At 34.6% G+C, this 25602-nt stretch overlaps 1 protein-coding gene across 6 annotated transcripts in view; it reads right to left on the bottom strand.

Moving 5' to 3' along the window:
• Positions 1-25602, bottom strand: part of WDR7 (WD repeat domain 7) — a 354125-nt gene that overhangs the window by 146644 nt on the left and 181879 nt on the right. For all 6 annotated transcript variants that reach the window (XM_077891960.1, XM_077891970.1, XM_077891949.1 and 3 more), the window contains one exon: positions 1738-1959. In XM_077891960.1, the coding sequence (XP_077748086.1) occupies positions 1738-1959 (222 nt within the window). The remainder of the gene's footprint in view (positions 1-1737; positions 1960-25602) is intronic.

Here is a 25602-nt window from a genome sequence, read left to right on the forward strand (position 1 = left end):
TCAAAATAACATCTTTTGCAAACGCTTAACTTTATTGTTGGAAAGTTTCAGCTGTCAACATAAAAACACGCATGGAATCAGACATTTCTTGATCCTCATTAGAGAGATGGTGAGTGGGGGGAAAAAAGTTTGAAAGCCACCAGACTAACTCGGGCCAAAGTTTCATTAACCTCTAATATTCTAGTGTCAATACTCCCAAGTAAGAAGCTATACACATAAATTCTATATACATAAATCCTGGAATGACATAGAGAGGTGAACCTTTTGTAGAGTGGGTGAGATTTGAGCAGGGTTTTATGAATTAAAAGCAGAGAACCTGCAGAACTTGAGAAAAGATAAAGATGCTAGAGCTGAGAGGGAGGGGCCCACAGCTGGCAGGACCACAGGAGAGAGGCAGAGCAGATGTGTGCAGGTGGAAAATGCAAAGGGCCTGGGTTTTTAAGTCCCAAGAAGCTTGAGTTAAATTGAGATTGTACCACCTTTTGGCTGAGCTACTTTGAAGAAGATTAAACGAGGGGATGGAAAACTCTTCTTGTATTTTGGAGTAACAGCACAGGTTGGTCATTAAGCCCTTCTCAACGAGGAGCCATTGAACAGCAGCAGTGTGCATAACAGTCAAAGCACCAGCTCTGGGCCCAACAGATTGTGCTGAAACAAAAAGTGCCATTTCCTAGAAGTATGTTCTCAGCCTGGGTGACTAACTCTCTCTGTGCCCAGTTAGCCTTATGTGTCAAGTAGAGGTAATTGAGGTGCCCACTTAACAGGGATATTATGAAGATTAAGTGAGTTAATGTATGTAAACGAGCTTAAAATCATGTTCAAAGCATTAGTTGCTTTATTGGTGGTGGTGGTGGTATTGTCATGATTACTCTCTGATTCTGAATATCAAACAGGGATCAGGAGAATACCAACCACTAATAAGTCTTTGTTGTATTAAGAATCTTAAAAAAAAAAAAAAAAAAGGAGGTGGGCAAGGACAGGCAGCTAAATCTATAGGAGGGTTTTAATAATAAAAGCTTAGTATGGCTCCATGATTTTGTGGCATAAGTACAGGACAACAATCCAGGGAAGTTTTCTGCTGTTGTAACTAACAAAGTAACAAATATCTTTTTCCTTTCCTTAAAGGGCCCAAACCCCAAAGCACACTGCAATTTGTTCTATAAAGAATACCTGCAATATATTCAGTAGGACTATATTTGGTTCTTACAATGACACAATTTGTTAGAAATAATTCTGCAATATGGTAGGAATATTTTGACTTTACCTAAAGGAGTTCCAACACTGAAGTACCAAAAGACATTTTAAAATATCTTTAACGTATTAAACACCCCAACCACAGAATACAAGGTAGCAGTACCATACAAGCTATTTGAGCTCTAACTGTAACTAATCCATCCCTACTCCTGACTTTTCAAACCTCATTAAGGACATATTGCATAGTTTTATAGAAATTATTTTAGAAATGAGAAGTTTAGTTTAAAATCTTAACCAAAATATGCAAACACAAAGATCAGAAATGTGTTTTTTAAGAAAAGCATTTTCAAGACCATGTTTTAAATTTTAAAAGGAAGCTTGGATAACTACAACCAAAGGGTAATGTGCCAAACAGATTGTACTGCTTTCTGATTTTGTCGGCATCCTATTGAAGTTAAAACTCAGAATATGCATTCTGAGGTTTTGTTAACAAAACATATATATTGAAACTAATAGATCAGCATTAGGAATTTTATAACTTACAAGTATGTCTGGCCAGTGAGTAGTTGGATCCACCACTAGTCAAGCCAAATCCCTCAGGAATTTGACTAGAGCTTCGAGGTCTGGTCAACAATTTAGGAGGTTCAATTTCAGCACCAAATTCAGCTCCTATTACTCCTAGTAAAACAATAGCAGTAGCCTGCTTCCGTCTTTCTTCATAAGATGTGGAAATCTTCTTCATTTGTGGAATACTTGACAAGCAACCTGAAAACAAAGTATAAGTTAAAAATATCAATACACAAAAGACATGTAATAATAAAAAAATTCAAGATTACTCTTTCAGGAAAGAATACCATTCGACAAAGGGTACTGAGATGACTTGTTATCCATCCGCAAAAGAATTAATTTGGGCTTCCACCTTTCACTACACAAAAAATCAACTCAAAATAGATGCACAGTACTAAATATAAGAGCCCAAACAAAATAAGTTGCAAAAGAAAACAGCTGTACCTTCATGATCTTCAATAATTTCTTTAAAAAAAAAAAAAAAAAGATTTTATTTATTTATTCCTGAGAGACACAGAGAGAGGGAGAGGGAGAGGGGGAGAGAGAGAGAGAGGCAGAGACACAGGCAGAGGGAGAAGCAGGACCCATGCAGGGAGCCTGACATGGGACTCAATCTCAGGATTCCAGGATCACACCTTGGGCCAAAGGCAGGTTTTAAACCGCTGAGTAACCCAGGGATTCCCGATCTCCAATAATTTCTTAGATATAATACAAAAAGCACAAGTAATTTTTAAAATTTCTTTAACTAGATTTCATCAATATGACAAATTTTTACACTTGAATGACAGAATCAAGAAAGTAAAAAGACAACACACAGACTGAGAGAAAGTACTGTCAATTAAGTATCTATAAGGGATTGTATCCAGAATATACAACAAACTCCTACAACTTTTAAAATGGGTAAACAATTTGAATAGATATTTGAAATACAATGATATATGAGTGGCCAATGTGCATATCAAAGATGCTTAACATCACTGGTCATTAGGAAAATGCAAATCAAAACCACGATGAGATACCATTTCACATCTACTAGAATAGCTGCAATAAAAAGGATTCTAAGAGGTGCTGTCAAGTATGAACAAAATGAATGGACTGCAGGTGAAAATGTAAAAAGGTACTTTAGAAAAGTTTGGCAGTTATTTATTCAGTTTGGCTTTCTATTTCTTCTTGAGTCATTTTTGATAGCTTGCACTTTTAAAGGAATTACTTATTTGATGTGAGATTATCTGTAGTATTCTCTATAATGAAAATATTTCAAATGTATCATTCCTATGGATCCCTTTAACTATTTTTTTTTAATTTTTATTTATTTATGGTAGTCACACAGAGAGAGAGAGAGAGGCAGAGACACAGGCAGAGGGAGAAGCAGGCTCCATGCACCGGGAACCCGACGTGGGATTCGATCCTGGGTCTCCAGGATCGCGCCCTGGGCCAAAGGCAGGCGCCAAACTGCTGCGCCACCCAGGGATCCCTCCCTTTAACTATTTATGCCTTCTCTAATACTTGTTATGCTTTCCTTGATCAGTTTTGCTAGAAATATATATTTTACTAGATTTTCAAAAAATACTTTGGTGGGGTGTCTGGTGGCTCAGACTGTTGATCATCCAGCTCTTAGATGATGCCTTCAGTTCAGATCATGATCTCAGGGTCATGAGATCAAGCCCCTGTGTTGGGCTCCTCGCTTAACAGGGAGTCTGCATGAGCTTCTCTCTCTCTCTCTCTCTCTCTCTCTCTTTCTGCCTATGCCCACCCACTCATATGCTCTTTCTTTCTCAAAAAATTTTACAAATATTCCAGTTTTGATCTTAATATTTCATTTCTTTTATTTCACCAATTTCTGTTGTTATTTTTATTATTCCTCCTTCATGTTTTCTCTGTCGGTTCTTTTTTTTAAGATTTATTTGACACACAGAGAGAAAGAGAGAGAGCACACACACAAGTGTGGGGTGGGAAGCAGAGGGAGAAGCAGACTCTCTGCTGAGCAGGGAGCCCAATGTAGGGTTTGACCCAGGATTCTGGGATCATGACCTGAGCTGAAGGCAGAGGCTTAACCAACTGAGCCATTCAGGAATCCCTCTAGGTTCTTTTTAAAAATCTACTTTTAAGTAAATTCTACACCCAACATGGGGCTTGAATTTACAACCCCGAGATCAAGAGTCACAAGCTCCACCCACTTAGCCAGCCAAGCACCCGTTTTGTTTCCGGGTTCTTAGGATAAACACAATTCACTTATTTTCATAACCTATTATGGTTAATGTTCCCAATCACAGTATCAACATTCATTTTCCTCTCCTTTAATAATACAACTTCAATTTTTACTGAGTAGTGATATGTTTACATCTTCTCAGGGTCCTTCCAAGAACTGGCAAATCTACAGCCTAGATCCTGGCTTTAAGCTTTACTCATGATATATCTTAAGTCTTTTTTAGCTCACAGGAGCCAAAAGCCTGCTTCTGGAAAGCAGCTAAGGGTTTCAGCCCAGATCATTTCTATTTTATTACTTGTCCACAGAGATATCTATCTTTCTGGAGACTAGTTATGTCTTTTTGATTTTCTGTTTGTATATCTTATCCATCATCGCTATATATTTGGTACAGAAAAATTTTAAAAAGTGAACTTCTGGAGACACCTTCACTGGAGGTCAGCTTTCTACTCTTTTCAGCCATCCATCCAGCTTTTCTGACCCCTTTCAAGTAGCCTGTCTCTATATTAATAAAATCAATATAACAAAGGGCCCTCAGAGCTCAGAATGCCAAATAGGAAATTAACAGCAGGAACCTCTGAATGCTTTTAGATGTTATTTTATTTTGTCTCTTCATTTACTTTTTCAATGTAAACTAACTGGAGGTAAGGCAAAGGAATGACAATATGAGAGGCTATAGGTAGACCAACCCAATCAAGAGAGACTTTTGCAGGGCAAGCTGAAGACTTTTAACTTTTGGTTAGTGGAAAGGTGTTGAATAATTTCATATAAGGTGGTGATATCAGATTTATTCATTGTTAGAAAGATCATGATAGTGGCAGGCGGGAGGCAGATTATGAGGTAAAATAAGACATGTCCAGTAGAACCAAAAGAAGACTCCTGCAACGATCAGGTTAAAAATAGTAAGTACCAGTAGTAGTAGGAATTCATTAATTCCATCAGTTACTCAGTCTCAATATAAGAACTGAAGATCTGGTGTATTCGTGGCATCATGCTTGCTGTGAAAAGACATGTGAAAAGCAAGTTCACTGTCGTCTTTGAACTTAAAGGCTACTAAATAAGAATCAGAAATAGGTTACAGAATCAATGAGAACATTATGAACTGAGAGAATAGTATGTTTAAGAACCTAAAAAAGGAAGCAATTTGTTGACTTCTATTTCAAGAAGCAGTAGTTGGGTTGCAAGCCTATGAGACAAGAGAAAGACAGAAAATGGGCAAGGGAGGCAGGCAAGGGCCAGACCACAGATGGCATCATAGATATTCACATTTTAATTCTTATTCTATAAACAACAGGAAGGAAGATACCCAAGGTAGGATTTAAGCCACAGAGTGATGTAATTAGATCTAGGGGTTCAGAGGATATTGTGGAAATCAAAGTGAGAGATTAAGAATAGTTTGGTCTTGGGATGTCAAATAATGCTAAGTAAATAGGAGATGCAGAGAAGTGGGTATCTTTAAGATCCACGGTGAGTCCTGAGTAAGTTGGTGAAAACACTGCAGATTTTAGATGTCATGCCTTAAGTTCTTTTAAAAATCTAAATTAAGACAATTAACAAAATTAATTAAAACAAAATTAGAACAAAAAGTAAAATATTTAGTAAGAATTTTGGCAAAAGTTAATTAAAACAAGAGTAAAAGCAAAGCAAAAGAAATCCTTTCAAGATAAGTAGGTATGGCCTTTCCAGAAGCTTAATAAAAAAACCACCTAGAGCACAAAGTTCTTTAATATAAACTTTAAATTGCATTTATTTAGCCGTGCTGAAAGGCAGAATGGGTGTGAGCGAGCAGACCTAGTTGAGCCTTAGAAAAGGAAGTGGCAGATATTACAAAGAATTTAATAGTTGGAAAAGAGTAATTGTGTAAGAAAGTGGCATTAAAGTACTTATAAAAAAACTAAGAAAATTAAGATGGTAACATCAAAGAGTGGTTACTGTTTATCTGGAAAATAAGAAGAGTTTGGTTCATCGGAGTACAAAGAAAGATTTGTTGTTCCTGTTGTAGTTTCTTAGCTTCTGCATGTCACTTTTGCTTAAAAAAAAGTTCTGAAAATTTGCCATTAGTTTTCACGCACTGTATTAGAAAGACAAAAGCCAAAATGAGTCCAGAGAATACACTGATCTTTAAAAATATTGTAATTCTTTCATGTAAAACCTTAGTTATTATTCATTACTCTAATTTGTTAAATTTTTTTGTAGTCTATTTCAAACCACTTGTAGGCTACAAGAATATTCCTTCCAGCCTTATAAAATTACTTTATCACTTCCAAGGTCATGATCACTCTTATTTCATGAATTCACATTTCTCATAAAAAAGGCTCAATTAACATTTCAAAAATATTTAAGTAATATTCAGAAATATCTTCTAAACAGATACCACTGATTCTCTCTCTTGATGGTTTTCTTCTAGTTTTTTAAAGGTAAAAAAGTGTTAGTAAGAGTGTTAGTTCGTATGGGCAATGACAGATTCCAAGTGTGCCACTGATCTGTCACAGTTCCAATAATGAAAGTAGGGGAGAAAGCTAAAAGCTTACCCATACTAAGAAGAAACAAAATCAATAACCACTGCCCCTGTGTTTAGGAGGGTGAAAACGAACCCAAATTCTAGAGAAAGGAATATCTAACAGATTGAGAATTTGTATCTCAGTACATGCATTTAAAACCAACTTTGTTTGAGTACAAGCACACACACACACACACACACACACACACACGAGTGAGAGCTCGGCGCAACTGCATCTAGCTTCATGTAGTAGATATTTCACTCTTTCCATAGTAGTCTTGAAACAGGAAGCAAATCGAGTTCCCCTCCCCCCATGTCTCAGCAAGAGCATGCTCCATAACAATAGTTCAAAGGAAAGCTCTATTCTGCAGTTGCACTGATTGTTCTGTCAGCTGACCTCTGCAGAAGGGAATTGCTAACCGCTGCCTTGCTCCTTAGCTGACAAATGAATGATCGCAGCTCCATCTATTTTCACTATGGCTGCCTCTAGCCCAGGTGCTCAGACAGAGAGCCCGGTGTGACATCTTAGATCAAGATGAATTGGCACAAACTCCTGATCCAAGATTGTTTTATACCATTTAATTTAGTTTCTTCCCCTGCTTGGATGAGCACAGCTCTGGTTATGGATTTCTATTCTAATGTACTGAAGCAGGCCCTGAAAGAAGCCAATGAAGCAGCTGCTGGAGCAAGGGACTGCAGGGATACTGATCAATAGGCAAGGCATTGACCCCAGCCGTTCAGCCTGTGCAACGGCCACTGCTTGAAGGGGGAGGGGGCCCCAGAAGCACACATGGGCTGCTTCCAGTAGGAAATTAAACAACAGGGGCATTTGGACAGCTCCGCCTCCACTCTGGTCTCCTACCTTCCCTATGTTCCTTTTGTTTAATTACCTCAATCTTGTCTTAACTCCCACTTCTCGGGAAGGAATTAAGACTTTAGGGAAGTTTAAACAATGTGCTTTAAAACAGCCATTTCTAAATTTTATCCTGAAGCTAATAGAAAGTACCATAACAGGTGCTCTCTGCTAAGTGGCCAAAATATGAAATCTTAATTAGCTGTCAAGCACATCACTTGGTGTAATTTAAAGTTTGGCATGCGCACAGGCTCAGAAGAACACTGTCCAACTGGCTATTAATACTACTGATGGTGAAATTCTCTGGTATGTAATTTTTATCAGTACTCAGATCTGAAAATATGATAGTTCTTTGTTAACAAGGAAAAAAGAGCAAGAAAAGGATCACCTAAAAAGAGACACTGACTGATTAGTGATTATATAAGGTACAGATGCCCATCCTACTACTATTCCAACAGCAACATATAGCAATTTCTGATTCTTTGATTTTTCAGATTTGGAAACATTTAAAATTATTGGCTTTGCCTGGGTTTGCTCTTAAATAATACAAGACACAGGCAATTAGCTGCAATGTTTTCCTATAAATAAATTGACACAACCAAATGGGAGATTTTGAGATATTAAAAATAAAATAATTCTGTAAAAGTAGACCTTTCTACAATTTCATTTGTCTCATGAAAATTTGGTATTTTTTCACAGAGACATGCCTCCATTTAATCATGCTAAAGGGTGACATGGAGATCCATTTTCTTGACAGGACGGTTGATCACCCTATCACAGTAAGAAAATTAATACCTTCGACTAGCCCTGTGTGGAAAACAGAAGCTGGATGCAGTGGTAAAGGACAAAAATGTTCTTCATTTTAAGTTGCAAATAGGATACCTGTTCCGTGTAAAAATAGCAGCTTTCTTCATTATTGGGTTTCTTTAAACAAAATATGAGCCTTTGATTTTTATTAAAACAACCATTTAATTCAGTGTTCCTCAAAAGTACTTAATTGTCTTTAGATTTAGCATAATTGACTCTAGATTTACACGAATAGGAGTAAACACTTTACTTACAGCTTAACTAGAACACAGGTAAAATATTTGAGAAGTTTAAGCTATTTAAAGGGCTGTGAGATATTGATTGCCTCATTTAAAAAGCAGTCAGAGAGTGCAACCAAGAGGTCAAGATAAATTTAACAGTTTGAAGCACTTTACTAAATAACTCTAAAGATCATGTTAATTGGCTTTGTGCAGTTCCAGGGTAAAATTAATTTTATCCTAGCTTACAATAAAAGGATTAAAAGACATATTAAGTTCTTCAGTTTTAACTGGAATAGGAATCAATGGATTTGAATTAAGGCTAACGGCGGTTTTATGAGAGATGGACTACCAGCAGATACTTTATATCTGCGATTAGCCATATATTGATGGAGCTCTGTTATTGTATTAGGTATTAAGCCTTAGATAAGAAGATACTACCAATTTACTACTCTGAGAATATAGTGTAAGAACGGTGAGGTTTGACCTGGAAAAACCATTATCAAAAATTTGATTCTTTGTTTAGATAGAGTATCAGAATGCTTTCCATAGACGACTTACATATGTTTGATATTTAAAACTCTAATAAACATTAATGAAATAATGTGTTTGAATTCAGGCATAATTCACTTCATGATCATGACTATACTTAAAACCGTATCACAAACACATCACTAGGGTTTTTAAAATCAAAACATTACATTCAGATTGGCTTAGCATACTAATTTTATGCCAGAAATTTCTGCTATATGATACAGTCCAAGTGACATTCACAATGATATCAACGTTTTCTAAATTTGGTATAAATTTTAATATACTCCAAAACACCCCTTTGGAATTTCAGTAATATCTATTTATTCATGATAAATGAGAATAAAAATTTAAATACTTTTCTTTACTCTTTCAGTATTTAATCTATTTTAGAATTTTATGTATAGAAAAACTGCTGTTACTATGTACTGCCTCAGAAAGCAAAAAAATTGTATTCAATAAGGTATATATCTTATATATTAATAACTGTGACTTTGTAGGATTCTATATGAATGATCAGAGAATATGTTGCAATATCTTACAGCAGAGAACTAAAGGGCAGCACGTAAAGACTATTTAAAATAGTAAGTTGGATTAAGCTAGATAATAGTCTCTATTATGATTCTTTATAACTTTGTTTTATTTGCCATAAAGCATATTTCCTAATATTAGGTTTTGATTATTAAAAAATAAATTTAATAAAGTGAACTTTGTTAATATTGGCAATCTTGAGTACAGAGAAACTCTTTTTTTTTTTTTTTTAAGATTTTATTTATTTATTCATGAGAGACACACAGAGAGAGAGGCAGAGACACAGGCAGAGGGAAAAGCAGACTCCGTGCAGAGAGCCCCACGTGGGACTCGATCCAGGGACTCCAGGATCACACCCTGGGCCGAAGGCAAGGCTAAACCGCTGAGCCACCCAGGGATCCCTGGAAACTTTCATAATTAGGACATGATTTACTATTTACAAAGATTGCATACAGCTAGAATAGTCAGCATATATATATTCAAAGCTCTTATAAATGTCAATAAAACTATAAAAATTTTTAAGACTGGTGAAATATTCTTCCAAATTTTTATTTTTATCTATTTCTCTTTTCCTAGCCCTAAGGATACTTTATGTGGCATTATAAAAATTTTTTTTTTTTTTTTTTTTTTTTTTTTTTTTTTATTTATTTATGATAGGCACACAGTGAGAGAGAGAGAGGCAGAGACACAGGCAGAGGGAGAAGCAGGCTCCATGCACCGGGAGCCCGATGTGGGATTCGATCCCGGGTCTCCAGGATCGCGCCCTGGGCCAAAGGCAGGCGCCAAACCGCTGCGCCACCCAGGGATCCCTATGTGGCATTATAAACTGATACTATGAAAAACATTAAGATGACTTTACAATAGTATGATGGTGAAATATGTCCAAAATATATTTTAATACATTACTGAACATAAACAGAAGTATCTAAAAGAAATTAGATCTTCAAAAGCAAACTGAGTTCAAATTGTTTTCTAGATGTACTTTAAACAAAATAACTTCAACTGTCTCCTGTTATTGAAATTGATAAATGTGGTTGCCTAATGGAATAGTATTTTTAAGATATGCCTTTTTAATAATCATTATATGGTGCTAACCAAATATGCTTTTACATATACAAGACATTAGAATTTAAATCTGAGTGAGCTACAACTGTATTTCTGAGATATTAAAATGTGTTATCCAAGTTTTAGAATCATAATGAGAAAAATGACCCTCAGTGGAGTTTCCACAGTGTAAACTGTTTCCACATATATTTGGCCTGAACATTTTCTATACCTACTTGATATTTTTTTAAGATTATTTATTTATTTATTCATAGAGACACAGAGAGAGAGAGAGGCAGAGACACAGGCAGAGGGAAAAGCAGGCTCCATGCACGGACCCTGACGTGGGACTCGATCCAGGGTCTCCAGGATCATGCCCTAGACTGCAGGTGGCGCTAAACCGCTGCGCCACCGGGGCTGCCCCCTACTTGATATTCTTAAGTATAAGACTGATAAAGTACAATGCCATAAAGATGTCAACTCTTAACCAAATAGGTAACAGTAATCTTCCAAGAAAGTATTAACAATAGGGTGTGAGGAGGAAGTCTTTAAGCAAAAATCTTTTCATATTAATATATTTTAGAAATAATTTTTAAAAGAATTTAAAATGCTACAGTATTCTAACCAAATTTCAGTTATCCATTATATCCCAATTCTTAGTCAAATACTTTAAAGAAGAATCTGTTAAATGGAAACATAAAAAGACATTGATTGGTACAATCTAATGGGTGAAAAAGGACTCAAAGACTTCAGTCTCTTGGTGGTGAATCTGGGTTTCATAAGCTCATAAGGAGAATCTATGGGTCAACACCATTGTAAACGTAATTAAGTTCCTTTTTTCTCCAGCCAAGTGCTTTTATATGAATATTGCATAGTATTTTCATTTGTTGACACAACTTAGAGCACTGCAAATCCTGCAATTTTTATACATAATAAGGTGTATAAATTCCAATGATATGTGGAAAAAAAACTGCAGATTGGTTATATGGCCAACATGTAAATTTCTGCTGCACCATTGAGTAAATAAAACGTGAAAGTTTTCTGAATCTTCCAACCTACCTCTTTGGGAAGAAAGATAAATTGATTAAAAATGACAATCACGAGGCACCTGAACATTTACTTCCAAACTTTCACATTACCACCAATGCAGGTGCATGTACATAGACTACTTTCAGAATTCACCTCTCTTACCAACATAGGTTTCCTCTGGTAGTTTAAAAACATTTTAGTTTACTTTTTGACCCATCTGTCAGTGTTTTCCTCATACCTACTGGGGTTAGGGATATGGAAGCTGCTCCCCCAAATCTATGAGGCTTTCCCTGTTTTTGCTGCTGCTGCTGCACTATGTCCTGCCCCCCTCCCTTGAAAGCTGAAGTAAACAAACAAGCTCTTCATTTGTATGTATGCACGATAGCCCCCTGCTGGAACACAACAGGTTCTGCAAACGCGTATCTCCTGTTGCTGCCGAATAAGCCATTTTAAAATAATGTCTCTTGCAAATATATATGTGCATGAGCACTTGACAAAATATATCAAATCCATTATTCACAAAATCAGATAAATAAACACTCCAAAATGATTTTCCTTTAAAAGGCAACTTAATCACGATACTGCTTGCAGGTTATGTTGATAATTTTGATAAGCAGAAACTTTAAACTTTGAAGGCAACTTGTATTTTCAAGTAATTCTTGTAACAGTTTCTTATTCTTCACACTGACAAGTTCTTTATCCTTTCCCCCCATGATCTGCATTATTTTGTCCCCCCCCCCATTCTCTACTTAAACATCTGCAAGTCAATTTGTTTTTACTTTTAGTGCAAATACTCTGAGAGAAAATTGCGATTCAAAAAATTCCAAAGATCTATCATATCCATGCACTCAGAAATCCTGTAATTAATAATTACCAAAAATAATGTTCAAGTTCACTTTACCTTTCAAAGCTGAATCTGAGATAACACGTCAAGTCTTAAAAACTATGAATTGTAACATTAAGACCATTTTAGCTTTTTCATGAAGAAAGAAATATTTCAAAAACAGTGGTTAGTGGCATATAAAGTCATAGAAATTTGAAAATATGACAAATAATTCTCATAAATTCTCATACAGGTAATGTGCAGAATAAAACACCTGCGGTGAGATTCACCTATAAAAATACCGGAGTAGATATGATGTGTTTCTTTAAGAGATCAAATGGGACACATGAGACTTAACATTTGGGGCACTGTTAGGGTGGATCCATGACAATTTCACACCCGGGCATTATGGACAGTGAGAAATAGACTGTTACATCTGAGGTCACTGTTATTCATAAAATGACAAACCATTTATTAGATTCTTAAACTTAAAAACTATTTTCACCTAAGTTATTATCTTTATCAACTTGTTAATACAAAACCAGATCAAAGGGGATCCTTGTTCTACTGAGAAGTAGAACATCAGCTCATTTATAAGAAGTATTTGTAGTATTCGTTTTTCTGAATTATTATACATTTGGTCACAATAATGAAACAATGCCATGTAACCCAAAGTTACCATTTTTAACAGGTTTGTTTGCAGTAAGTTAGAACCTGTATGGTATTTCTTGCTTTTATTTTCTTAGTAGATTATAATATTATCTCTGATTTTGAAAAATGATCACCTTATTTCACAGGTTATTTTTTCTTCTGCTTTCTTTCTATAGGGTAAGTTAAGTAAAAATAATGGAGCATGAGGGGCAACAGAATTCCAATATTGTGGAAATTAATGGCCAGGCCTTTGAAGTAGTAATAGATCTGGAAAAAAGTTGTGGTGGTTAATCCCAAAACGTTTTATAGCAAAGATTTTAATAAAACAGTTGACAACTAGCAGAAAAACATCAGATTTATCTCTTTTATGCATCCTGTGAGTTATTAAAACTTGATGTAGATTAACATATGGTACAGTTCTTAAAAACTAAAAAAAAATAATAAAAATTAAGGAAAATTGTTTAAATTTAAAGAAGAAAAAATGAGAAAAGAAATAAGGAGAAATAAATTTACAGGAGAAATAAAAAGGTCATTGACAACTCTGACTTAATTTACTAATCATATTAACAGATGAGCAAGAAAGTAAAACTTTGAAAAAGAAAAAGACAAATAAGCAAAGACAAACTGAGCACTTGCGCTAAAAGTCTAAAAGCCAATGACAAAATAAACCACAGCCTCAAACCATTAAAAGTACACTTGTTATTAGCCTAGAACCTATAGAAAAAGTAGTCCATTTATACAGCCTAAAATACACATGTGTAAAAGACATTTTAATTTTAGCTCATTTTCAAAGAGATTTCTAAATAGCTCCAGAGAGCTTAAAAACATAGAAAGCTTGAATTTATCAGATAGTTAAACAGGATTGCCATTTCTGATCTTGTTACACATTCAGGCTTTTATCATATTTTTTTTTTTTTTTTTTTTTTTTTTTTTGATAGAGAGAGAGAGAGAGAGGGGGGCAGAGACACAGGCAGAGGGAGAAGCAAGCTCCATGTATCGGGAGCCCGACGTGGGATTTGATCCCGGGTCTCCAGGATCACACCCTTGGGCCAAAGGCAGGCGCTAAACCGCTGCACCACCCAGGGATCCTCGGCTTTTATCATTTTTAAGCTCCATGTAGAGAGAACTATGTGCCTTTGAAATTATTATAGATTAGTTTATTATAGATGATTTTAAAATTTTTACATTTCCTCATTTTATGAAGAGGATAACTAGTCTATCAAATTGACTGCAGTTATTTAGCAAATTTATTTTTCTCAGACCTTTTTTTCTGGTTATATGACATCTTCTCAGGTATCAAATATATTGATATTAAAATTCCATGTAGTTATTTCATATGATTTCCTATTAACTAGTAAATTCCATTTATAACTTGGATCTGAGTTGCCTAACCTGTATGTATCAAATCGAAACAGTCCTTGAGCCTTGAATTTTTACATAATCCTTCCAGTGTTTAACCCAAGAAAGCTAAGTACATATGCCTACAGATCCTGAAAATCGGTCATTGATTTGTTACTACTGTGGATTTGGAAAAGCCACTACTCTTGAAATGAACACTAAGAGAAAAATTTCATATTTTAACCTCTTTATGCATGTAGTCAGATACTCTGGTTTGTAAGATGTCATACTATATGAAAAGACTGGTTTTCAAAAAATCTGTTTCTGCTCTAACACATAATCATCTCCTCAAAATTTTTCCCAATTAGCTAGTCATTAGGTTACTCAGGAGTTACAAAGAGATAGTTTTATAGTCTTATCTTATTCATCTTTATTAAGACTAGGGAGATACTGGGGTGCCTGGGTGGCTCAGTCGGTTAGGTGTCTGCCTTTGAGTCAGGTCATGATCTCAGGGTCCTGGGATCAAGCTTTATGTCATGCTTCCTACTCAGCAGGGAGTGCTTCTCTCTCTCCCTCTGCTCACTGCACCACTCATTGTCTCTCGCTCTTTCTCTCTCAAGTAAAATCTTAAAAAAAAAAAAAAAAAAAGACTAGAGAGATACTTTCACATGTAAAAACCTGGAAATACATGCAAATAAATAAAAGAGGGACACATATATCCAGGATGGCTCTTATTGTACTTAATTGCTCTGAGACTTTTTGGCAGAAGAAAAAAAGGAGAATAAAATCAAAAGACAGTAACATTTACTGAGAACTCCTCCCACCACCACTCCCACACCATGAGTACCGATATCAAGGTCATAACATAGCACAGAAGAGTTGAACACAGGCAGATGAAAACAATCCTAAGCAAGAATTATTATTATTATTATTATTTTAGATTTTATTTATTCATGAGAGACACAGAGAGAGAGACAGAGACACAGGCAGAGGGAGAAGCAGGCTCCCTGCAGGGATCCTGATGTGGGACTCGATCCAGGGACTCCAGGATCACACTCTGAGCCAAAGGCAGGCACTCAACCGCTGAGCCACCCAGGTGACCCCCTATGCAAGAATTTAACATGCTTATCATTTTTCTCAAGACAGTTTCTCTTACTAGCAAAAGAAAAAAACTGAATAATATCTCTAACACTTTATCCTCTGTTTTTGATTTTTACAAAATACTCAATAAGAAACAGCATTTACTCATGTATGAAAAAAAAATGTCCAAGGTAAAAGATTCCCCATTTAGAAAACATAAAGCAACAGAAAACCTGAAGCCTATCCTTAAATAATCAAAAGAATGTTAGATCCATACAAATTCCACCTGCTTACTTAGGGTGTTTCACATATCCACTGATACTCTTATTTGTTATAATGACATAGTTATGTGTCTACAACACTTTCTAAATTCTTTCACAAAAAAAGATATACCATTAAAAAGGAAAAGAAAACAAATCAGAAATGTGTAAAACATTTCCTAGGTCCAAGACTAGATAACTGTTAGGACATTTTGGAATTTTAGAGAAAAAGGGTATTACAGAACTCTTTTAACCAAACCAATATTTTTATTTTATAGATAAGGAAGGTCAGGTAGGCTACGTGTTCAAGTGACAAGGTGAAGGGCACGATGAGAGTGGGCACTCATAGCAACACCATCCCAGATCGATCTCTAGAATCTTCATTGGTCTCTAAGTCAGCATATGTTGCATAGAAACTAGCTACTATTTGACACCAACTCCAAGATGAATCTTTATTAGGTATCTCCAAATCTTGTATAATTAAAAATGTTTCTCAAAGAAGATAACAAACAAACAAAATTTATAATTAAAAAAAGTTTAAGTTTTGGTCTGTACTATCTAATAATATTACATATATTTCCTACTTGGGCAATCTAGAACAAATGTAAAAAACTAGGGGGAGATATTCTATCAAGCATATGAAGTTAACTAGTTTCAAGTGGGTTTTATGTGGGAAAAAATACATGAAATAAGCAAATAGACAAAAAAATACAAAGTACTAAGCATAAACATTATTACCATTCAGAGACCAAAAACTTAAATAATGTATTATCTAACAGGATAATAAAATTGGCATAATATCCACAGAAACATCAACGATTTCCAAAGAAAAACTCTTCAAATACTACAAAGGAAAACATTAATTGAAAATATAACTTTAGGTTTAGTTACCTCTCCATAAGTCTCAGTAAAAGTTAATACCTGCTATAAGCTCCCATGAACAAAGGTTTTCCAAACTCAGATACCAAACTCCAAATATTGCAAATAAATTCATGATCATTTCCGAAGTTCATGTTGTAATATCAGAGAATAGCTTAGAGTCACCATAAGGGTTAAGACAATCATTTTCTACTGCATACTAGTGCTATTCTAAGCCGATAGTGTGTTTAAATCCACACCAATGAAATCAATACAGCACTGTTCTATTCAAGGTGAGACCAAATAAACCTGTCTGAAGCTTTGAGAAATAGGCTTTGCAGTATACTTTGAGTGCTAAATGCCTTTCAGTCCAGAGATCTGTCATTAAATAATCATTAGCCATCATTCACTCTTCCTAAAAAGCTTAACATCTAAACTTGTTCAGCATCCACTAAAGCATTAGTATAGACTACCAAGTAAGTACTCATTAGCACTTAGGGATGTTTCAACCACTCTGTTTAACTGGGCACTGTCTTATCAAAAAAAAATACCCCCAAATATTAACCTATAATTTGCCACTAGATTAGAGGGCAGTTTATATAAATGATTAGTAAAAAGGACATTAACATAATGATCGGTCTCTTTTGGATAACATGGCATAATTCATAAAGTTACAATAAACTCTTTCCTGTTTGATCTACCCAAATAAAACCTGATGTCTTTCCTACCATTCAGCATCATATATAATTCAGCATCACATATAAGCCAAATAAAATCAAGTTAATCACAATAGAGAATTCATCAGGAAGTCATCTTGGCTTTGATCCTGAATGTATTTTAAAATAATGCTTCTTCTATCAATGCTATTCATGTTTCACTTTCAATATATGATCATCTCAGCTGCTGAATATCTACTATAATGCACCATGTATTATTTTAGATATCACTAAGTAGAGAGAGAAAATTCAGATACATTTATCTTCTATTACCTGGAAGATTAAGTAAATAATATAGAATGATCCATATTTAGTAATGTTATTGGGTCATATGCATAAATTTGATGGTCAAAGTAATTTTCTCTAAATTTATCAGAAGTTAATCCTTGTAGGCATTACAGTAATCCTCTCAATTTCAAGCTAATACTAATGAAGATGTCATTTCTGAAGACATTAATTCATTCTTCATTTTTAAAAGCTCAAATAAAAATATACGGCCAGATACTTAGGATCTCATCTCCAGTTTTACAACTTATCACTTTCAATTTTAATATAGATTTCAACCTAAATGAGAGTCATGATATTATATGGACATTTTATTTAACTGGATGACCTCTGATATTTTCCCAGAAGTATTTGGATAACTACATACAAAACAAAAATATTCTTTCAGCTATTAGGTACTTTAAAATACACTGAATACAACCTGTTATATTTAGAAACTTTATAGTATTCTAATTATCATTTTATTTGATCTATAATGTTATTTTTTATTTAATCAATACCCCAACATAAAATTTCAATCGCTAAGATCAAACAAGTACAATATTACTTGGATAGTTAGGTAAATGTAGTATCATACTATATCATACTATATTCTAATTATAAAACATTTCAAGACTCAGAAATTAAAGAAGGTAATATAAAACCAAATCTCAAAAAAAAAAAAAAAAATAAAATAAAACCAAATCTCACCACAGATGGTCAAATTTTCACTTACATGCTGCACTGAATTGAGACACATTTTCAATATACTCTCGAATATAAAATGGGACATTCCTTTTCACTGGTTAAAGTACAACAATAATTATACCAAACAATCAAATAGTTAACTAAAAACAAAGTAAGAGTTTACTAATTTTATAAAGGAGACAGTTTTTTTGGGAAAATGTAAGAAAAATAGTAAAACTAAAACTCACTTATATAAAAATATAATTGCAAATAACAAGAAAAACGGGGAATATCCAAAGTTAGCATGAATATCATGAATGCAAGTTAGTCACACGTTCCTAAGAAAGCCTTGAATTTCAAAAAATTGAAAATAGTGTTTTGGAATAAATAAAAATCCAAAGTTTTGCAATTATCATCATTTGCCAGAAAATGCAGTATTTTTTTTAAAAAAATGCATCATACACAAAATTCGCACCACTGTACTTGACACTGATCTAGTCCTCCTCAAAACTGGTAAACTCTTTCAGAACCTCAGGTAAATTCTCCCTTTTTCAGCTATAAAACAATGCTGGCAAAGTCAGTAAGGCCTGACAAAATGCTTTCATTCCCTGCAGAATCTGTACCAAGAATTTCTTACTGCTAATCTCTTACTGACTAAGGAATCAATATTTCAACATACCATACTATCTTTCTGAAATTTTAAGTAATAAGTTTTGCTTTATAATCATTACAATTACTTAAAACAAAGTAGACTTACTATCTTTATGATTAAATTTAGCCTCTTTTTTTTAAAGGTAAAAATAAGAAAAGGAATTTATTTGCTCTTCATAACAATTGTTTTGTATATACTAAACTGCATTATGAAAAAGAAACAAAATGTTTTCAAATAATTCATGCCTTTAAAGATATGTTAGATTAACTGTTAATACAAAAACATGATCAATAAAAGCGATTCATTCTTAACTGTCAAATCTCACTGGGTATAGGTAAAACTTCAATAAAACCAGTACTCTTCTGGATTTTATATTTTGAAGCATGATTACTATTTTATTGTAAAGTATACAGGAGTAACACACTATTTTAAATTATAGTCATTTTGAAACTAAGTTGCAACTTATCCTGATTGTTTATGAATAGACTAGATTCTTATTGGAAATCAATTGGAAGGCAGGTAAAATTAGATAGTCATGGTTACCAGAATATCAATAAGAGATACAGCAATATTCAATTCTAACTCTGATGCTAAAATAAAAAGATATTAAAATAAAAAAGACAATATTTCTGCAGGACAATATTTAAGACGCAGAATATATTTTAATGCCATTATATTGAACCTGAAACACAATGAAAAAAATTATTTTCATTATTTCCAACAATATTATTGAAATTGGATTTTATTTTATATTTGTCATTTGAATGTCCTAAAAACAAACAAAAACCTATACTAAATTGTAAGGATATAAAATAGGCAATTTAAGCTTTATCACATTTCAAATATTTATTAACATAGACATTTGGTAAATGAGAATATTTTGAAAAAAAAAATGTACCAAATTTGCTATGCTGAATTTAAGAGTTGACTGTAGAAAATTAAGAAAAAGTAGGGGAAAAAAGGAAGCAAAAAATAGAGTGCATCACAAACATAAATACATTGCACACAGATCCAGAAAAGTCAAACTTAAGCATAAGCATTACTTGTGAAATATCTTCAAACCACATTACATGGCAAACTTACATCTTTAAGTTATTAAATAAGTATCAGATCAAATGCCTCACATTAAAAAAAAAAAGCCTACAGAGTTCCAAGATATATAAACATAATAATAGATGACAATAGTAAAGTGCTTCTGAAAACTGTTTAAGCTCTGCTTCTAAATTTTTCATTATTGGTTAATGCATATTTACATGCAAACTGTCTTGTACTTTCTATACAACTGCATCTACAAACGCTTTTACAAAGGCATAACTATGGAAATTATAAAATATACTAATATATTAATAATCCATCTCATTTATTCCTTAAATATCAATTTTTTAAAAAGAAATGCAGCTACCTAAAAGATACAATAATCACTGAAATATTTTTGGTATGGAAGTATTGAAAGCATCTGACAGTGTAATTGTTGCTGTAATGTAATAGTTTACATTACACACTTGAGGCTATTAAGCATGCATTCCTTATCCTAATTAAATGCTCAAAATGGCTAGATTTAATTTTCATAAGAGAGACAAATCAATATCATACTTGTCTTTCTTAAAATATTTTTCAAAATGCCTAAACCTACATACCCTGCTCTTTCCTAAAATGACAAATACAGAAAATCAGTAGCTTCTAGAAATATGCTACAAACAGTCCTGTTCAGAAATGAAAGGCCAATACTATATTAAAGGGAAAAAAATGAAACCACAAATAAGTAACAGAATTACAGCAAGCCCCACTGTATTGTAGAAGCTCAATACTGGACTGCTCTGCTGCTGGAGGAACTCCAGAGAGAGTTAACCTGGTGTGATAAAAGACTTGACAAAGCAATTCTGACTGTGTAGCAATGCTAAGTTGTGGACTAATACAAGAACAGGGGGCCCAATCGCTGTCTTTCACCACGCGCAATTTACACATGGCTTTATCAATAGCCCTAGTGCTGAATACAGAACACACTCTATTTGGCTTTCAGTCAATTAAGCTTTAAGCTGTCAGCAAACAAGACTTTTAAGTTAATTTTGAATCACCACGAATCAAGTTGAAGGTTGTGAAAGGGCGGCACACATGCCGGCATGAAAAAAGGCAGTTTAATTGCCTCTGAATAGCTATTATATGCTGCAATTGGCCTATTGAATCTTAGATGATCTATTTATTTATCCAAGTGCAACCATCAAAGATTAGTGAAAGAGTGAATAATAAAAAAGTGTATATTCCCTATTTTGCATAAGCAATTGATGTGTTTGCAAAGGTATAAAGAATTCAAATTTGAAACATTTTTTTTTATTTTTTTTTTTTTATTCCCTACCTCCCGCCACCTATATTTTATTTTCTAATGTAAAAAGTTCATGAAATAGAAAATTACTAACTCTAAGTAGGCAGCAGCAAAATAGAGCAAGTATATTTCTAGGAAAATAAAGATAAACTTTTCTAAAAAAAAATATGCTGTCACCATAAAATATTTTCATTTATTATTTGAAATGAAAGTGATAATTTAGAATGCAAATATTCCTTTATAAATTCATCAAATACAGAAAGCCAGAAAAACAATTATAAAACTGAATTGCATCAGAAATTTTAAAACATCTTAATTTAGAATTCTTTAGATTAACTGCATTATCAATTGTATGAAGGGAAAGAACACCATACATCATTTTAATAAAGATTTTAATTAGGATTAGGAGTTTCTCAAAATGGTATAATCAAATTAAGAGGATTATTATAGGGATCCCTGGGTGGCGCAGCGGTTTGGCGCCTGCCTTTGGCCCAGGGCGCGATCCTGGAGACCCGGGATCGAATTCCACATCAGGCTCCCAGTGCATGGAGCCTGCTTCTCCCTCTGCCTGTGTCTCTGCCTCTCTCTCTCTCTCTCTCTCTGTGACTATCATAAATAAATAAAAAAAATTAAAAAAAAAGAGGATTATTATATTCCTAACACTGCATAACCTCTATTTTTAAGAAGACTGTGGTTGAACACAATCCTAATCAGTTTTTTCCTGAAATTACTTTTTTTCAATTGCATGTACTCTGTTTATTATTATAGGGTTACTCATGAGTGCTGGATGCATATATTGATTTTTTTATTAGAAGAGAGCACTGAAGCATTAGGTCGAGGGGGGAAATGCTCAGATTTTATAAACAGATGTAAACATAGATCAAATTTAGGGATAGTAAAACTGAACCATTTTGTTTTGGCCAGAATGACCTATGACTCTTTTTACATGTTAGTCTTTCAATAGTAAATGTACTGAACTATGCATCCATGGTTGATTTACATAGAGGAATCATATGGAGATTAGTGGTTATAAAGTATTAATGGTTTATAAGAATTTGGATAGAATACAAGCTAATTTTAGTATTCCCTCAAGGACAGTCACATATTCTTGGAAGCCTGGACCCATCACTCTGTATTTCCAGTCAGCAAGGGCAATGGGCTTGGGGAGGAGTCCTGACTAACCATCATTCCAGGAATTACCACATAGTCAAGGGGCTGAAATTCAATGCAAGTATGGAAACTCTTTCTCTTTCTCTCTTCTCCATTCCATTATTATAAATTACATTTTTGCCTTTATAATCACAAAATACCTTATAATCATTTACTAGTTACTTCTAACAAAAATCAATGTAACTAACACCATGAAGACATTAATGTAGAGAATGCCTCTATGACTTTTATGAGCAATAGGAGAAGGAAAAAGATTAAGTGGAAGAACCAAGACTTCCCAACATAAAACAAAGTAGAAGTTATGTGAAGAAGGGATATTATTTTTCTTCATTACTGAGTATTGTAAAAGACTTCTTTGTGTTCAATGGTCCCGAATGCTCACTGCACATCTCCTACCATATCTGTGGGTTTTATATATTGATGTAAAATACACAGTGTTCCAACACTTTCATATTACTCCTGCAAACATGCACGGCTTCCCAGTGAGACGGCAACATAACAGAGAACAAGACAGCCAGCGTTCTCTCCGTTTTGCCGCAGCTTACATTCAGGGAACGGAGGCAAACACATGGACAGGTGACTACAAATTGCAAAGTGTGATAATGTAAGAGACAAACAAGAGACCGAGCTAGGAAATCAGGCAGACAACAATCAACCTGAGACAGAGGGCTCAGAGATAAGGAAGCCGAGGCAACGAGCTGGAATAAGCTGCCCGGGTCTCACTAGTAAGCGATGGAGCCAGGATGCAAACTGGTGTTTTTAACCCTACCTTAAAGAAACAATAAAAGCTAGGTATCAGATCCCCTTTCTTCAGAGACTTCCGCACTTAATAGGGAAACAAAGATAAACTAACAAAAAACGCAAGCAGAAGGAAGAAAACAATACTTGTCATTAAGCAAGGGCAATCGCAATATGAAGTTATGGACCTTCAGAGGAAGTTGACCTCTGCTGGAAGGACAGTATGCCTCCCAGAGGAGGTGCCATTAAAACAGGTACCCAAATCCATTTGGATTTGCTAAGAAGAAACGGGCGGCACAGTAAAAGAATAAGAAACTATACAGAAGTAGGCCTGGCCCAACCACTGCTCCATCTCACCCCCTCTTGCTAATGGCCTCCCACTTATTCCCCTTTATTTATTCTGCTCTATTTTCTCCATAGTACCTACTATCTTCTAGCATACTATAAAACATACTCATTTCTTATGTTTATTGCATCCTGCCCTCTGCAACCCCCACTCCCTGTTAAAATGTAAGCTGCCTGCAGACAGGAATTGAGATTTCTGTCATTTTATTTATGGATGTTACTCAAGGGCCTAGCACAATGCCCAGCATATAGATGCTTAAAAAATATTTGTTGAATTAACAAAGAGCACAAGCAGAACAGTTCTAGTCACACATGGGAAACAGGAACCAGTTTGCTTTTGGCCCAAGATCATAAAAGTAGTAAGTGGGACCTAAGCCTAGAATGTTAAATAGTTTTAGAATAGAGGCTATGAATCTAGGCTAAGACAATTAAATTATATCCTAAAAGCAATGAAAAGCCAGTGAAAATTTTCACATTGTGATTATTAGGAAGATCCACTGACAAATGCACATTTAAGAGATCTGAGGTATGTGAGACAATAGATAGTAAAGGCTACAAAGTAGGATAGTGGCAGTGAAAATGTAAAAGAAAAGATACTAATTAATGCAGTAATAGATAAAAACTTTATATTGTATCTCTGTGTTTAATAGAATTAAGAGGCACAAGTGGGTAGAGAGTCAAACAATTTTAAGGTTTCAACTCTGATTGAATGGTGTCATTAATAAAAATATGCTCATTTTAAACACAATGAAGTTTAAAATATCTTATGGGTATTTAGGGAAGCACCCAAAAATAACAGCCTAGATGGAACTCAGCAAAGATGAGTTGTGGAGAGAGAACACTGCACACCACTCCTGGGCAGGTAGTAAGTAATGTGGTGAGGCGAGTGGAGCTTACTGGAAATAAGGACAGAGATGTGGACTGAGCAGAGAGAACTCTGGGAAAAACCTAATTACTATTACACTTTAGAAGACAGAAAAGGAACATAGAGAATGTGGGAGAGGAAGATCCCTTTCCTACTCTCTTATTCTGACAAATCTTTACATAGCCTTTCTTTTTTTATTTTTTTATTTTTTTATTTTTATTTTTTTTTTTACTTTTTTTTTACTTTTTTTTTTTTTTTACATAGCCTTTCAAGCTGCACCTGAAAAGTCAGGTCTGGTAGCTGGCCCGACCTCTGCGCTCCCACACTGCTTAGTGCAAAGCCCCATGGTAATATTAAAAGGCCTTTCTGTGATTTGCCAGAGCCTACTGCAGAAGCCCCCAAGGTGTGTGCATGTGCACACACATCTGTGTGTGTGTGTGTGTGTGTGTAAATGAGTATAGAAATGTCTGAGTGTGTGTAAAAGATCTGGTGTTGCCAATATGTATTTATTTTTGTATGTGTGTCTGAATATGTGCACAAGAGTTTTCTGCTGCCAATATGTCTCTAGTTTCCATGGAGGACCATGTTCCAAGGGAAATACATATCAGAAAGCACTATTTAATACTTCCTTTTCTCTCTAGTATAAAAGAACCAAGAGGGCAGCCCGGGTGGCTCAGCAGTTTAGCGCCTGCCTTCAGCACAGGGCCTGATCCTGGAGTTCCGGGATTGAGTCCCACATCAGGCTCCCTGAATGGAGCCTGCTTCTCCCTCTGCCTGTGTGTGTGTGTGTGTGTGTGTGTGTGTGTGTGTGTGTGTGTCTCATAAATAAACAAATAAAATCTTTAAAAAAAAAAAAAAAAAAAAAGGAACCAAGAAGCTCTACATATTGCCTGAAAGGAAGATAATTATTCTTGAATGTTGGTAATGAACCAGTAGAGGATTTTACAATTATAAAGCCAACACTACCCACAGATTTTGTCTCCTTCCCGGGAGATTCTAGACACATTTTCATAGGGTCCTCAGTGCTAACTTAAGCTGACAAAGAAGTACTTACAAGGTATAAAGGCAGACATCTCCTTCATATGACATAACTTTCTCCTTCTAGGTTACAAAAAGAATTACATGATGGGGAAAGACAGCCATAAGCAAAATTCTAGAATAGCTCTGGTCTCAGCTAATAATCTCTACTTCTCAAAAATGTACCAGGGAAGCGTGAGGAAGAACAGTAAAATGCCATTAACCTCTGGCTTTAAAGTAGTGTTTGTTTGTTTTTTTTCTTAAATTTTAGGAAGTACAGAACGCTATTCAGTACTTTGTTATATGTCATAGGTATCAATATGGAAAGCCTTAGTAAT

This window comes from Canis aureus, chromosome 1 (assembly GCF_053574225.1).
Source record: "Canis aureus isolate CA01 chromosome 1, VMU_Caureus_v.1.0, whole genome shotgun sequence".
Taxonomy (NCBI): Eukaryota; Metazoa; Chordata; class Mammalia; order Carnivora; family Canidae; genus Canis; species Canis aureus.